Source organism: Haliaeetus albicilla, chromosome 19, assembly GCF_947461875.1.
Source record: "Haliaeetus albicilla chromosome 19, bHalAlb1.1, whole genome shotgun sequence".
Lineage (NCBI taxonomy): Eukaryota > Metazoa > Chordata > Aves > Accipitriformes > Accipitridae > Haliaeetus > Haliaeetus albicilla.
Genome location: NC_091501.1, coordinates 28,641,564 through 28,659,457, shown reverse-complemented (window position 1 = coordinate 28,659,457; position 17,894 = coordinate 28,641,564). Strand labels below are relative to the sequence as shown.

At 37.9% G+C, this 17,894-nt stretch overlaps 1 protein-coding gene across 3 annotated transcripts in view; it reads right to left on the bottom strand.

The window, feature by feature from the left end:
* Positions 1 to 17,894, bottom strand: part of SCUBE1 (signal peptide, CUB domain and EGF like domain containing 1) — a 253,704-nt gene that overhangs the window by 104,443 nt on the left and 131,367 nt on the right. For all 3 annotated transcript variants that reach the window (XM_069806968.1, XM_069806970.1, XM_069806969.1), the window contains one exon: positions 5,281 to 5,406. In XM_069806968.1, coding sequence (XP_069663069.1) covers positions 5,281 to 5,406 — 126 coding nt within the window. The remainder of the gene's footprint in view (positions 1 to 5,280; positions 5,407 to 17,894) is intronic.

Sequence of the window (17,894 nt, the reverse complement as noted above, 5' to 3'; positions counted from 1 at the left end):
TGACCCCGTAAGCCTCTCGGACTACGTGGAGGTTCATTCAATGCTTCTATCCCTGTTGGACTGCAGTGCCATCAGAAATTAACTTAAACGTGTTGTTTATGCCAGATGTTTAAATACATTTCTAGCCAACAGTACTTTTATTGAGGATTTTAAAGAGCAATCAGCAACAACGTGTATATTTTGAACAACTTGACTGCAGTGGTTATTTTTGGCATTCCTTGCTGAAACCTCTGCTGGCAGAGATGAAAATATCTTAATGTGTTTTCCCTGATCCACATAATATGAGGGACTTTTCCTCACTATATTTGTCTATGAAAAATCGCACTAGGCTGATGGGGTTTATACTAAATCCTGCAGAATCACACACTTCTTTTATAGTTTCCCTGTATATAGAAGTTACTGGTTCCTATTCTACCCAGTCAATGAACACAGACATAGGTCAGTTCATTTTCCTGTCTCTTACAAATATTAGTAAATCACATTTTTGAAGGATTTGAATTTCTGTCTAGACTACAATTTATTTATTTATTTTAAGCAACTTGAGCCAAAATTCTGGAGCTTGACAGCTCTGCAGGTGAAATTGGTACAAAATCCCGTTGTAAAACATGTCATTTCAATTTCCTTCCAGCCTTAACTCTGTGGCAATGACACACTGAGAAGTTTCTCTTGCTTAGAGGAAGAAAACCAAAACTATTTAAAAGCAAAGGGACATCCAGATCTACTCCATTTTTGTCAGGAAGCATTAAAGCAAAATTAATGAGAAATCTCAAAGTGTTCTTTTAGAAATTATTTCTGATAAATTTGGACTCTACAGCTATGCAAAAGACTGTGTGATCATTCAGAGTCTGTGACATTAAAAAGGCAAACAAAAAGAGGCAAAATGGTAACTTCTGATAGACACAGATCACCTTCAAATATTATGAATCATGTTACAATAAAAGGGATGGAAAATAGTAAGTAATTTTTCTTTTTTTTTTTTTTTTTTACCGAAGGAGAATATACACATATCTGTTAGAACTCAGATATACTTATCCCCACGTAGCGGATTTAAAACCAGAGTAACACCATTGCTTTTGGCACTGCTTCAGCATTCCTGTATGTCTTAAGTGCAATCAAGATGCTGGGCTCTTTCCCTTAGTGATACCCGATTGCCCTTAGAAATACCCTGTACAACTGGCTAAACCCAGCATCTCACAGGGGAGGCTTTGCTCGTGTTGGCTACAAACACGAGTAGAAACAGCACACAAGCCCTACAAAGATGCACACCACCTATGTGAGGTGTCTAATGCTGGCGGCCAAGTTACCAGTCTATTCTCCCAACAGTTTCTACTGTGAATGAAGAGCTATGGGGCATCCTGAGCTGAAGCCCTGACACTGATGCTTCAAACAGCCCTCAAACAAGACTGATGTTTTTTGCTGACTATAACGCTCAGGCTCTTGAACTGGCCAGCCACGTTTCAGGGCCTGCAAGCTGGCAGTGTGGCATCATCTCCCTAACTGTCCACCTGCCTGTGCTGTAAGCAGCAGCATCTGTTCAGTTTGGCTGGGCTGAGCTAAGCAGTCCTGAGACACTGCTTTGCACGTGGGCCAGTGCTTACATCCATAGAAATAGATGGGCTAGACTTGAAATGGCATCTTGATGGTGAAAGACAAGAAACAACTGTCTGGAAGAGGAATGACATCTTAAAGAACAAAAGGTATTTTAATGTACTTATTCCACTAAATAATGATATTGATGTTTCATGCTAAAACCCCCAGAAGAGAGAAAATACCAGAATTCAGCCTCACTCTACAGGCTAAATTCTGTTTTCAGTGCTTCTCTGAACTTTCATATAATCCTTTTTCTGGTCTCTTCCATCTGACATGGCCATGACAAGGAGTATTTGAAAACATATGGCCAATTATTAAACCTAGCACATAGTACCCACTAACCCCAAAAATCCCCTAAGACAACGATGTCCTGATCTCGTCTGCATGTGGATTGAAATATATACTATGGCTCAGATGCCACAGAATTTGCAATAAGCCAGAACTTTTGTTTTTGTAGCATGGCTTTCTGCGACCATTCAAACCAGCACATTGTAATTCCAGATGAATTAAAAATTGCACTGTTTTTTAACTAAATTGGCCATTCAATATATAATTTATATAAATATATGAGCATCTCTTTCTATGTGATAAAGCTGTGCATGCAACATTGCTTGCATTTTTTATTCTAGTATGGCCTTACATTTTTAACATTCTGGAGGTATTTGTACTGACAGCAAATAGCTGCATGAGAACATTGTCAGCAGGGGCTGAAAAGCTGCCACTTGGCATAAGTGGGATGGCATTTTATTGTAAACGTACTAGACAGTATTTTTAGCACTCAAAAACTACAAAATACCAGACTTCTGGTACGTAGAATTATTGCATCATGATAACCATCCTTAGTGACAAATGCAGAAAACAATCCTGTCTTATTCAGTGCACAGTGGAGCTGGGGAAAGTCAGATCTGTGGAAACAGCTGGAGAATCTTGTCTCATTTGCTGCAGAGTAGTAAATCAGAAAGGGACTGTCAAGAAAGGATGGTCTTGTTCAGACAGTGAATAGAGCTCTAAAAAAACTCTAATCTGCCCCTGCCATGGAATTCCTACTTAGGGCTTGGCAAGTCACTTGAATCACATCTATTACAAGTTACTAATATTATATTTCTTTCTCCATGGCATTTGCAACTACAGCTGGAGCCATTGGGAGCTTGGCTTTGATCGTACTAAAGTGCTATAAATGCTGAGCTGGGTTCTGGGTGTTTCCTGTTAATCACCTACCACTACTAAATGACTCTGACATGAACATCTCTATATTCATTTCCCATTTGTAAGATAGGCAAACCAGTACTTTTTAACTTGACAAGAATGTTCTGAAAATACATTACCAATGCCTACAAAGCACTTCGATATTACAGTAATGAGTATCATGGGAAAACCCATGAGGAAATTAAAAATTTTATGTTCACAATAGGGTTTAAAAACTGCGCAGCAGGGAAGGCATGACACTGAATTATGGAGAGGAAGCTATTGAACAAAAGCCTATTTAATGAGCACTGACCATCATGTACACTGAATGAACCAAGACACCAATAGCGACTGCCTTATTAGCATGCGATGATATGATCAGGTGATATGTCATCATGTAATTAGGATGTAATGACAATCTTGTAATGCATGCATAAAAAGCAGGGGGCCTCCCTCCAATTTTTTATGCTTTCTAACTTATTTTAACATCTACTTTTTCCTTTGAGGAACACATGTTTCATTACTAGTGGACTTGGGCCAATACATCTGAAAACTTCTCCCAGTATTCTGATTCAATTGCAGATAAAATGGCTGATAAAAATTCACTTAGTGAGGTACTGGTTTTCTGTCACTTGTTCACATAAAAAAACAGAGAAGCAAGCTCTGACAAACCCTGAAAGGCACAGTCTCCTGGAGGGACCATGATAAATCAGAATAATTGAGAGGGATACAGGGATATACTAGGGGTATATTGGACCCTACCAGTCCCTGGTATGCAGGGCTACAGACCCAGTCCAGGCTGACAAGGGGCAAGTGTCTCTTTTTCAGCTCTTCAACATAGCCGTACTTGGTACTTGCAAAGCTGCAGCTCAAGATTTAATTCAATTCCACTGAAATGGTTAGCTGTGAAAAAGTTTTCTTAAAAGTCAAGATTTGGTTTCAGAACTAGACCTTTATAAATAGCCTGCTGTAATCTCACAATTAGTGTCCCAGGCTATCTGGCTACAGCTTTATACTTCTTTGCTTTTGGAAGGGCTAGAAGTACAGTTATTTTAAATAAAATTCTGGAACATATTTGCAGAATGTGTTGTGGGTTTAGGGGTCGTGTACTCTGCAGCAAGCTCTGCAGCCTTGAAAAACTCAGCGTCCCTACTTAGAGGTCTGTCAGCAAAAGTTCATTATACTTCCAACTACAATTTGAACACCACAGGGCACAGAATAAATTCAAGTTTTTCACTCTACTAAACCTTGAGGCATTTAGAAATACTGTTCTAGAAAAGGCTCTTATCCTCCTCTTACCATCTCACTATGCAAAAGGATAATGTAATTCCCAAGGAATGTACAAATTTGTGGAAACAAATAATAAACAACATGAACATCCTCTCCCACTTTACCAATGTAGCTGATGTTGCACTGCAATTAACAACACACAGTGTTCACTTCTAATAAACATTGAGAATGAAAATTACCATAAAGGCAATTTTTCTCTGTGCTTTTGCCTTTGGCCCTGTGTAGCCTCTTAATACTGAGGAGCAATCAGGCTGTACAATATCCTGTGGCATTTCTTGATGATATTCAAAGGTGATTCTTTTGACTTCGTTTTTGGGAACTAATATTATCTAAGCATGTTTACACAGTGAACATCTCAGGAAGAAAAAAGATGAAGTGGAAGAAAGGCTATCACAAAAATACCATCCCTATGCAAAGCACAATACGTTTCCTGTTATTTTATTGCACTGCCTTTTTTTTGTCTCTCACAGAGCTACCAAGTAGGAAAGCAAGCCACTGGAGTCAGCTCTAACACTCACTGAAGCCATCAGAAAGACTCCCATGCAATTTGGAAGCTTTCAGATGATGGTGCTGAGTTAGAGAGGGTCAATATTTTAACCTGTACAGAACAATTCCCAATTTTGTGGGCTAATGGCTATCGGTATCTTCAGCATCCCAGCTTCAAGAATACATTACTCAGGGTTTTTCTTTGAAGAACAGTATATATGACAGAGCTGCATGTGTTCCAAGCAATAACAAGAAAAGTAGACTGTGTGCAGTAGAATCAGGACTAGAGCAAACATCTCCATCCTTTTAAAAAGAGGAATTAACACTCTTAATTCGATAGCTCTAGTGGGTTTATCATTAAATCCATTAGTAGATCTATCAATACATCTATCATTGTAGACCTTCAAAATATTGCAAGCCAGAATCCTCTATGCTTTATTTGTTTTGCTTTACAAGCAAAGCCTGGATTAAACTGATCCCTCACTTTTCTGAATTCATAGGAAGGTAGAAAAGTTGTTACCATTTTGCTAACGGAGTTACCGCCAACATTCTGTTATTCAGTCCCTCTTATCCATCCCCAAGTACAACTTCTACAGCAAAAACCACATTACTAAAATTTGAAATCACCTTTGGCCAAAACAAAGTTGATTTCTTGGCTTCTGGAAAATAACAACAATGAGGAAAATAAGACATTTTGGGGCATTTGAAATTTAATCTTCATCTACCTACATTTGCAGTCCTTCTGGTTTTTGGCAAGTTCAAAGCCAGGCCTACATTCACAGGCAACCCCACCTTTGGGCGTCTCCCGGCAGATGTGTGCACACCCATGATCTTTGTTCATACAGTTCATACCCTCTGTAAAAAAAAAAAAAAAAAAAGGAAAATATTAGTACTGAAATAAAATTACAAAATAATTAGACACATTCAGTCCTCCAGTAATTTTAATTGTAATTTTAATTTTGCATCTGGACTCTGTTCCACAAAGCAAAAGAACACAGCTGAAAAGAGGTATACAATCAACAAAACAGTGTAATAAATGACAAACCTCCTCTGGGGCAAATACAACAAGTACTACTGTAGAATATAGGGTGTTTCTGCTGCATGTAGAAACCCAGGACTTGTGATTTCCCCATTCCATATCCATATTCTAATCTTTCATGAAAATATCATGGATTTAAAGGATACTCCAGGAAGTTGTCTGTCCTGCAGGTGATTATCAGAGTTGAATAACTGAGCTCACTGTTATTTTTAGTTTGTATAAATGTAATGGTTGTTACTGCCTGGTGCGTTTTTATTTGCCTGTTAACGTGCTTTATATTTTCTAACACACAAAATCTACCAAAGATTATATCTGAGCATTTTTGCTTGGATCTGTTTCTTTGCTATTTGTTACACATCTCGGTTATCTGTGTCATCCACCATAAGCGCAGCCCACTGCCAACAAACCTACCACCGCTCTTCTCTTTGACTACATTAAACAAAACATACCAGCTGTTCAAGAAACACCCAAGTGTCATGGGTGGTATTCCTGTTAATGTTTATGCCAAGGAGCAGTATCAACCAGTACTCTCTTTATCATCACAGGGCCAATTTTAGCTTTCTAAATCATGTAAGTGATTTAGACACTGAATGCGCTAGCTCTCAGAGGCTTTCATTACAGAGTTAATTCAAATCCCACATATTCACAGAAATCTTGAACTCAGTCCTTATGGGTTAGCATCTAGCATTCCTTGTGTGAACGAAGGCTAGCTCCATTTGCATTACAAAGCCTTCCCAGACTTCCCCTTGGATATCTGACCTGGAAAGGAGAGACAAATTCTCTCAGAGTACACTGACAAAGAATTCACAGCGTAACTCAGCTTACTACAGTGAAAACAGCATGTATTCCCCAAAACACTGGTGTATGCAACATCAGGGTGGACTCAACAGCTCACTTGTCACTTTGGAACATGGCTACTCCTACCTATTCTAGCTTAATTTCTCAAAATGGTGTAAAATGTTCAACTTAAACCCGCAGTGACAACGTACTTTAAATAAATGTTTCTTCAGAGCTGTTGCAAAATTTTTGTTTCCAAGGGGGAAAACGATCACTGTCCTCCCTTTTTATTCTTACAGAAAGTACATGAACGTACCCGCCACCTCTGGCATCTACACACACTGACTGCCTTTAGGCTGAGCCTGGTCCCGCACCATCAAATACTTGAAGCCAAGTGTCAAGGCTTTATGATGAATTTGAGAAGAAGTTTCTCTGCATACAGAATAGTTTTTCATTGAACACAAATTAGCATGTAAGACAGGTACTAAGAAACTTTGTGTACAAAATTCTGAGGAAATGCTATAGGAAGTCAGTCAGCGATTCCCTCAGGCTGACAGAAGCTAACGGCTTCAGAACTTACTTGCACTGCTTGACTTTAGCTCGGAAAGGCTTGTATTAGCAGAGCAATGAAAAACACACATCACCAGTCTGAGTGGGTATTTTTGTTCATCTCTCCGACATAAAATATCAGGAACTTAAATCTGACTGCCTATGAAAATCAACATTATAGACAACAGATAAATTTCTCTCTTCTAAATTCCCCTCTGTGTTGGCCTTGATGAGTCTAAAAACTTGCCAAAGCATAAAATAAATTATTCTCTGTAAACTGCAGCCTGGGCAACAGATGCTATTGAAGAAATAATACATACAATACACCATCCCATCCCATCCCATCCCATCCTGTCCCATCCCATCCCATCCTATCCTATACATCAAAGTGAGGTATAAATGTTTTGTTTGGCTGAACAGATGTAAGAAACCTGGGAATGGCCTTATTGAAGGTTTTGAGGCATTTTATAATCTCTTTCTCTCCACTTCTCCCAACAAAGGATTTCAGACACAATGTGTTTGACAAACTGCATTCCTGTGCACTATGCTATGTTCAGAAAAGGATCTGGGAAAGATAACATATGCCTGATTGAGTCACACTGCTGAGGCAATGAGAAGAGAGGAATTAGATAGATGAAAGAAGATATTTAATGGCCCAGAAGTGTAATGAAGCAAGTGATTTTCAGTGTTTACTTACAGATACTGAGTATCTGCCATTGTTGAAATCACTTGGGAAGACAGAAATTGTGCACTGCTAAAAACATCGGGAGAAATTGAAGATCAGAATTATTACCTTTTGAAACAAAAGTAGAAGACAAAGCAGAATTTTATGCTGTTATTTTTGTGTAAGACTACAATATTTCAGTTACTGTATTAATCATCTCAGTTACTGTATTCATCAGGTAGTTGGAGCTGTAGAAAAACTATTTCAGTTCAATGTTTAGCTGGAGAAGAACATGACACAAATCTCCTAAGCCTGAAAATGATTATTTCAGAAAATGTAAGTTTTTCTGGTGAAATGAAAGACCACTATTTTCAGTCAAGAGCAGGAACTCATCCACAACAAAACTTCTCATTTATATTTTAGTATTTTCAAAATCCCTAAAAATTAAATTACAAAAAAAATCCTAACCAGAATTTTGTTTAGGCCTGAAAAAATTATTCAAATAAAAAAGCAGCAAATAAATATTTTGGCTTGTTTAAAAAAATGTAATCTAAACCAAATTTGTGTTAATTTGAAAATAGTTTCAATCATTCCAAATTTTAATTTTTCAGGAAATGCAGTATTTGGCCAGATGTCTTCTGTATCAATCTACATACACAAATGATTTATGAATCGTTGTTGATACATAAGATTTACTTTTTTTGCAAGCTGACTCTTCAGTCAATACTGAACCTTTTATGATATAGCATATAAAGCACACTAAAACCCACAAAAATATGCTAAATACCTTCCTAATACTAGTTTAGTTGCTATACAAATGTATATAAATACGAGAGAAAATTACTCCTAAAACGACTTTGTTAGGTATTCTCTTTAGCAGGATGTGCTAGAGTCCAAACTCTAAACCGAAGTAAAAATACGTAAAACACCTCACACATATTTTCCTACACTGGAACTGGATGGAGTGCACTGCTGCCAGTAAAATCACTGGTCTGCTGACTGCACACCACTCTGCTGTCACAGAAGTAGTGACATGTCTGAGTTATTATCTCCGCTCACTATCACCTCCTGACAAAAGTTTTGCCTTATTTTAGTTAATGTTTAGCAGCCACCTAATGTACACATGCTTTTTACATAAGGAGCCAAGTGTGTGAATAACAGCATGGGAGAAGTTCCCCTGATGTTAAAGGGGCACGTTTCCTAAGCGTCCCTGTGCCCGCCACGGCGTTCAGCCTCCCTTGGCCCCAGGACACAGGGTGACCCGAAGGGGAGGCAGGCAGCAAAAATGCTGCGTTCCCTCGGGGGTAACTGGCACAACCAAGGCCAAACAACTTGATTTGTAGAAATGAGTGGAAAACTAGTCATTCAAGTAAAAAAACATCATTGTGGAAAAAGTGCGTGGGATTCTCCTGCTCATTTAACTTTGTTTGAAGCTTTTCTCGTAATCACAATAAGCCCCAGCTCGGCAGAGGGGCCCCAGCACCGAGAGGAGTGCCCTGTGCTTCACGCCTTGCTCCTTCCTAGAGCTCACCAATGTAATGCAGAACCAGGGAAAAGAGGGAAAACACCTACGGAATTATCCTCGGCCTTTCCCAAGACGGTACAGAATTATGCCCACAGCAGTTGTACTTCAGTATGTTGCATGGCCTGGGCAAAATATCAGGCAATGGATCTTCCACCTGAGCCTTAACCATAACGTATTTGCAGAACTACATCTTTTACTACACAGCCGTGTGGCCACCCCTTCTCCCCCATCGTGTGCGCAACTGCATCACTCTGGTTTTGAACACAAGGAGTTGTTCCTAGCTGCTTCTCTTGATTTTTGCAGTGATCTGTGTGTCCCAGCTTCTAGAACTGATGTGACTATGGGTCAAATGAAAAAACATAGTTCCCAAATCAAGGGAAAGACTAAATGTTGATAAAAGAGAAGTCTGTACACCAAAAAAACCCTTACTTTATCGTCATGACACTAAAATGTCCAATGTTGAAAGGCTCTAGGTTTTTCATGTTTACTGTTAATAAAAGCAGTATCTTAATTCCATATGCTGCTACTCAAGGTAGTCTCTAAAGCCTAGCACGAAAATGGGTGCATGTTCTCTTCAGCAGTGCTGGCAGACAGTAAAAAAACCTTTTCAAACACAGACACGTTCTCAGCAAATTCACCATACAAAAAGACAGCAAAACAGAATCCAATGGAAAATATAAACAGGAAAAGAAATGCCACTTAAGAAAGGAAAACACCAATCTAAGTAAACTGAATCCTCTCTCAGCATTTTCGATATGACTTGAGAAACTCTCTCCTATTGCATTCCTGGATTTTCTCTGACTTTCAGTTATAAAAGATTGTTCATGGGAGAGTGGCAGACATTGTTGTATGACCTACAATCCACATTCATTTTTGTTCCTGGCCTAGGAGAGATTTGGGTGTGAGTCTACTACATTAATCCAGTCTGCCATCTAGTTATCACAAATCTCCTAAGAGTGCTGTTCTGCAAAATGTTCAGTCTGATACAATGACCTCTCCATTGTATTATGCTCTAAAAATGTTTTCAGCTCAATACCTCTGAAAGTGCTTAAATCAGGCTGACTGTGACAACTCAGGTACTGATCAGCCTTTATTTTTCATTAACACTGCCTGTTCTCATCTTAATTAAGACAAATTATTTTAGCAATTATTTTACTCTGTGGTTCACCATATATGCTTACATTATCCTCTATGTTGTCATAATTTCACTCACTCTGGTTTTATATCGTTGCTGGTTTTTATAACTTTCAAATAAACACGCTGATTCCAAATGCAATCTGAAAAAGACTACTTTAAATTGCACCAAAGATACCATACAGTAATAACTTTTAGAATATTGTCAGACTATATGTGGTTGAATGTGGTAAGAAAATACAAGAAATCTTGAACTTAACCCATATATACACACTGACATGTGCATCAATTATACACAATTCTCAAAACTACATAATTGGATTCTCTTTTTTGTTGATAAGTTAATTTTAGCACCAGGTACACAGTGAAATCTCTTATTACAGTTGCACCCTTATTTAACAAAAAAATGAATCTCATAAAGAAATCATTAAAAAAGTTTTGGACATGATTTACGAAATTCATACATCACACATAATTTGTATGATTCTGTTCCAGTAACTTCCAGAAGAGTTAAAAGACATTAAATATAAGTTATATGCAAGTCATTGAATTGCTGGACTCAGATAAGCCACAGTGTTTAATTATTTATGAACTGTTTTACACAGTTTTTATGAACATACCCTGTATGTAAAGTAAAACATAAATCTTTATAACACAAACAACAAGCAATTGTTGTGGTTAGCTTCTCTCCATCAATCTTAGTTATAGGGGATAATTACTTCTGCTTGAGTAGGGGATCCATGTGGTGCTATGAAACTGCTACCGGTGATATTCAGGACTTTTCCCTTTTAGAGAACTGCTCATTTAAGGAATGGTAGAGTTCAACCATATCAGGATCAGTTGATAACAGTTCAATTGTATCAGTATGTATTATATATCACAGCAAAATATAATAATACCAAATATATTGTAATTATAAAAACTATGAAGTAGCAACAAATATAATGTCTTTATTTCACCTGATTGTCACTTATGGTTATTCTCTCAACGCCTGGTGCTAGAAAGGGGAATATGTCTTCAGCAGCAGAGAGAGGAAAGAATACAAGAGGAAACAGGCGTTCTCATTTTAGTTGTTTACTAAACTATTAACATACTGGGATTTTTTGTTTGTTTTCTTTTTAAAAATTGATGTGAGAAACTACAGCGCAACAATAAAACACACTGGTCAGTGACCAAGCAATTTAGAAGACTGACAGAGACAACTCCTCTCCCAGAGTTTTTGTTTTACTTTGTTAGGGATGGAAGCCAAACAAAACACACTAACTTTCTCATGGAGACAGGAACATGATGTTAGTAAAAGTGCAGGATGGCCATTTCAAGACAAATGTTACATTATGCATGTAAATTTTGGTCATATAAATGCAGTTAGATGGTTGACTATCCAAAAAAAGCATACTGTTAACTTTTTGGCTGGCTTGTGGAAAGCAGCTCCCCATCTACACCTGTGAGTGTCCCTGCTTTGGCCTTCTAACTCCAGCTTCTTGTGTGCTTCAGAAGAGTGATGAAAATCAACATTTGGCTGAACCAACCAATTATAGTCAACAAATACATATGGTCAGATCTTAGCCCCACTGAAGCCCAAGGATGGTTTTCCAACAGCCTGCATCTGACCTTTATGCTGCACAGTTGCATCAGATCTTCTGGACGTTTCTGGCTCACTAATAAGGACCTGATTCTGGGATGTGAAGAATGGGTGAGCTCAGCTCCCCAGTGAGAGTCTAAGATGCTCTCATCTCAGAACAGAGTATGTCCTTATTATGAGCATAAAAAAACCCACCACCAAGATTTGGTCTCTTCAGCAAGAAAACAGAGGATGAAACTAATTGATTGAGGCAGCTACCCTTCCTCAGCCGATCACAATGTCATGGGTACAATGCATCCATCTAGGAACAGACCACTACAGCTAAGTGAGAAACCTTGCACTGGGTATGCTGGAAATGTAATAATCTATGTCATGGTTTAATGGTTTTCATATTGTTAACTGAATGATCACAAGACTGTCTTTCCACCTTCATTCCTGAAATAAGTTGCTTGGTTCTGCCTACAGCTTTAAGAAGATACAGTTGTTTCAGTGACTACAACTCAGCCCAACAGAGGCTGAAAATAAAAGAAAACAAATAAAGCAGGCAAACTGACCAAGAAACAAGAATTCTACACTATTAAGTAGGTTGGCTGGAGAAATCCCAGACATCGTACAAGAAAACAGCTGCTGGTATATTACAAAATAAACAAATGCAAGTTTGTTTAGCCATTACAGGTGTTTTCAGTTTGGATAGAAAACATGCTTAGGGAAAGCATCTTCAGCACGCAGGCTTGCGGTCTGATCTCTGACAAGATGTTCCTGCTCTGAGTGGCAGCCAGAAAACTGCATGTGTCATCCAGCCCTGAAGATGGCTTTTGTCTTAAGATTTAGAAATAGGCATGTGTCAGAAATACAACTTCATTCTATCAGCAGTGAAAGCAAAGGTCTGCAATTCTGCAAAGGTACTGTAATTTCAGAAAGAGGTTAGAAAGATTAAATGAATGATGGGAGTGAACGGACCAAGCTTCATTTAGCAGAAAAACCATGCAGGTAGGGAAAGGAAACAGATTAAAAAACTTCCAGAAAATGTCAGCAATTCCTGTGGGACCAAGAATAAAGAATACATAAGACTGGCTGAAGTCCAGCCCAGGTTGGTTGTGACCAACTTGTGATCATGTGATGGCTTTTTGGTGGATCACGTGAAAGAAGTTTAGCAATCTCAGTCTGTTTCCCACACTGCAGAGCTACCAATAGAAGCTGGTGCTCACTGAAACTCCTTCCAATAGTCTCTGTTACCTTCTCTCATATTATTATGGTTTATCTCAAAGAAAATTCAGCAAGATAGCCCAGGGAATGTGTGTTGCTGCTGCTCTGCCAGAATCAAGGCTGTCAGTCTCTCCTAGTATCTACCTGGCACCTGACATTACCACTGATTTCGCACAAAGGGAAATAAATGGCAGGGGAAGAGAAAGATAAGGACAAGAAAGGAAAGCAAAACAAACCACAGTCAACACTACTACAATCTGCTTTTAATTTTGCTTCATCTTTAAATTGCAATTCCTTAAGCAGTAAAGCAAAGAAAAAGAAAAGGTTGGGTTTTGGGGAGTCACTGCCACACAAAATCCCTTGGCAGATGGAGGTGACCCTGAGGGCAGACATGGCCATGCAGGAGGCACAGCTAAGAAATGAGCTTTCTCCATCTGAGTCTTCACCACCGCTGTCATATATCTTGGTGCCTTAGTGGGAGCTAATAAACGTTGAGTAGCTCTGATATCCTGGCCCCTAGAGATGTGATGCTACAGCACAGCTAGCAAATGACACTGTCATCAAGGCATACTCAAATACCTTCAGATGGGTAGGACTTGAGTAACTACAAAGTTCCACGCTGCCACAAAAATGAGTAACTCCCAGGTTATTTTTGAAAAGATTAGGCCTTTGGGCCTCCTAGCACACTAGAGATATGAACACCCGGCTAACTGTTTTCTAGGAAGTTCTCTCTAGGGATAAAAGTACCTATTTATAACATAGGAAAATTGTAGAGCATTAGACCAGACAATGGCAAGAAAATATTTTTTCCCTCCCTGGTCACAGGAAAACTCAGTATTTAAACAAACATTCTCCACCTCCAAGTGAAACTTCTCATAAAGATGTTGCAAAGTTTTTAGTCCCCCAATAAAAAGACTTAAAATAATCTCAGAAAGCAGACAGTTTCCACAAATATAAATGAATAATTTAATTGAAAATACTGCTTTTTATTAGTGTTTCATGAGAAGGTTTTAAACTGGGTCTAACCAAAGTTTAAATCATTATAGTATCATTTATGTAAAGATAAGGCAAGAGATGGGATGATGAGATTAAAAAAAAAGAATACTAAAATCTTGTCTTTTTTTCCTTCTTCTGAAATCTGCACAGCTGACATGAGACAGCCTTGGTTTCCAGAAAGAAATATTTCTAATAAAATATTTAAAAAATAAATATTTCTAGGGCACTTTTTCAAACACATAGAGTATATTCAAATAGATAGATTAACAGTAAATATTTCAACAACACTTTGCTTTGCAGGAACTCCTTCACATCCCAAACTCTTGCCAGGAAAATTTCATAACTTCTTGCAACATCATGTAATTAAACACAAAATGAGTATGTGCTGGATCAGGACCTTTGGAAGCAAGAAGAGAGATTTAGCAGGTTTACTTTCTGACTCTGCTATTTAAGAAAGCTGTGTAGTAAGTAAACCTTGCAAGGCAGCAGGATGAAACAGATTCTTCTTTTGGGTTCCTATTAAGCTTTAACTAAGACACTTCATTCCTCATGGAACCAACTGATGATGAAGGGCCCTGGATGTGTGTGAGGGTTTACTTTCAAACTTCAAGTGGAAGAATGACCTCAGCAATGCCTATTCTGCATTGGGAATATTCTCACAACTCTCAAATTCTTTTTCAGGGAAGTTAACAGTCTCCTGTGGCCTTGACTTATGGCACTACCTTTCTAAGGCATAATAAACCCCAGATCAGACAATGTTGTCTGAAGAAATCTGATACTAATTTTACTATTCTAGTAAGATTATTTTATTACCTTGAACACAACATGTAAAGACGTTTCTAAGTGTTGATGGCTGGAAAAAGTTCCGTATATGCAATAGATTTTTTCCTATGTTCTTCTTTACATAAACAGAAAATACATTGTAGGACTAATTAGCAAAATGATATATGATATTATATTAATTATAACTGTATACATTAAATACTATTATAGATATAAGTATCATTATATATGTACTAATTTATATATATAATGAATATTCATATTATATATAATGCACTAATGCATATATAACCTATTTAAACCCCAAAATACATTGTGCAAGAAATGAAGACTGTCCACTGCTCTACAGGTATATATGGAGCACAGATCAAATTATTATCTTACATTAGGCTTATCATTTTTGTAGGGCTTAACATGACCAAGAGTCAAAGCTCATTTTCTTATTTTGTTCCTTACAAAATAGAACACTGACCATGATGTTAAGGAATTCATAGACTTGACCCCCTGCAGAAAGGACCATGTAGCACAAAGGTGGTCATGTTTCTCAAAGATAAGGGATAAAGCAATAGTATTTGTAGACTCCTGTTCAGTTTTTTGGAGGTCGCTTCAGCTCTAGAAAGCTGAATGTGAAGCAACATCCATACGTAGCTGTGCTATAGTCCCCCGAGCTTCACATTTCCATCAACATTTTGACAGTAGAAAAATGCAGTAGTCTAGGTTATTGTCCAATAACCAAACAGCTGATTTCCATCAGCTGTGGTGACTTTCAGAAAAACATACACAACCTGGTACCAAAATTTTAACAGTGTATTTGGAGCCACTAAGTCAACTACAGTTTCTCTCAAAAATGAGATTGTGGGTATACTTAAGTAGTATGTTTGCACACAACACAAGTTCTTTTGAGGTGCAAAGCTTTCTTTTGTTCAAACCTCAAGGTTTTACAGCCCACTTCCATGCACCATTGGTGTGCAGGAAATAATTTGTCCCTTGGGGAAGTCAAACTGGAAGGTGTACACGAGGGTGCCAGAAACAGCACAGCAGAGTGCAGAATGGATTTCAAACTTGTTCCATATTTCAATACATTCCCATATATTTTTTATAAAAACACATATATATTCCACTGCTGAGTATCAGAGAAATAAAGTAATGCAACTCAGAACTGCAATGGAGTCAAGAAAGAATAAAATTATACTATGCATTAGAAAATGCTATCACTTCTAAAATGTTATTCTAGCAAGACTGTCAATACCTGAGGACAATGGAAGACTGAATATGAAAGGCAAAGTATATGTTTGCAAACTGCCTTGTGAATGGGCAATTTGAGTTCCTACCAAAATGTTTTAAGATGTGCATAGTGGCTGGGGTAAAAGCTATGTTATCTGGAGTATTGTCATAACTAAATAACTGCTTTAATAAGCTCAAAGTGTTTGGCTCGTCCATTCTTCTCTGTCTCTTGATTGATAATTTAGTGGGTCTGGTGCTAGAGCTTAGAAATTTGAAAATTCTTTCAAGTTTTTTTTTGTCTTTCTGATCAAAGAAATGTTTATGTATCCTTCCCATACTGTGTCTCTTTAAACCATTGGCTTTTTCAAAGCGGTTTTTTTCTTTAACACCATAATGTGATGTACACAGAGAGGTAAATGATGTCAGAATCCTTTCTGCCCCAAACCAGTCTGTAAATCTTCAGAAAAGCAAAGTTCATGGGTGCATTTAAAAGGGGCACAATCTGTTTGTGCTTAAAAGAAAGTCCCCCCTTTTTTGTGTGTGCAGAATAACAATGCCAGAATGTGTTATTCCAAAGAACTGTTGCCATGGTGATGCCATCAATAACATCATTTTCTGCATCCTTGTCCTTTAAACACATAAGGAACGCAACAAGCATTGGTAAATGTGAAAAAAGAACAATTACCTTTTCTCTCTCAACAGCAGAGGAAGCCTTTTTTTCACCTCATCAATAGAAAATTATGTAGAAAGGAATAATAAAGACTGTTACAAGAAGCACCAAGAAGCCTATTAGTGACAAAGGCTTTTTTTTCCCTTTCCATGAATAATTACAGCTCTTCAAGAAGAAATCAGCCCAGGCGAAGGACCCTTTGCAAGCTTTAGATGGTAAAACAAACATTTGACTATACAAGGATTTCCCTTTCATGTACCTTTCCAAGGAAAAACAACTAAAATCCAGAGTGAAATGGGAGAGAGAAAACCCAGAGAAACATCTGCTGCAATTAAATTTAAAGAACCCTGCACATTCACGTAAAAGACTCATATCAAAAGCAACTAGATTAGTGACAGAATCAATATAGATTTCAATCCAGCAGGTTAAATTTGTCTGTGGTGGGAAAGTTTGGCTTTTTAAGTAGTATAATAACAGGAAGCTATTCTGATTCTGTATGAACAGGGGAAACAGGATTTCAACACTAGATGTGTTACCAAACAGTTGTAAAACACTGTTAAATCTAAAACCTCAAAGGCCAAAGCAAAATGGTAGATATGCTTACTACAAAAAGTCAGTTCACAAATAATGGAACCTTTACCAAAGCAAGATTTGACTGCACGGACTTTTAAGAGTCATGTAACATATAATTAGGGAGCCTTTCTGAAACATTACACTTCTGTCCTGACTCTGATGGGCGACGTGCAAACGGGAGCTCTGAACGTGCTGCTTGGTGTTTTCTACACAAAGTGAAGGTCAATGTGTTGTGCAATGGCTTGTTTGTATCTTTTGGGCCTTTTCCTACATACCTATACTAGGGTCAGAGGCTGAAGATGACGGAAAAGGAAAATCTCCTGCTTCATTCTCCTTGCCTCTAGGTAGTAAAAGGAATGTAAGTAAGAGAAAAGTGTGGAGGAAAGGAAGAAAGTGACTTTAAAGGTAGTTTGGAGCACATGAGTTGGAGATGAGAATAGGAGTTGGTAAGCTCAGACACATAAGTCCTATAGAATTAGACCAAAGGGTTATTAGGGTTAACAACAGCAAAGATACATAGCAGAAAACTTTAATCAGGTTTAAAGCAGTAAAGTGAATTTATTAAGATGATGCACTTCCAAAGTCTTTAGCTGAATGAGAATGGTCTATGAGTAAAAGATA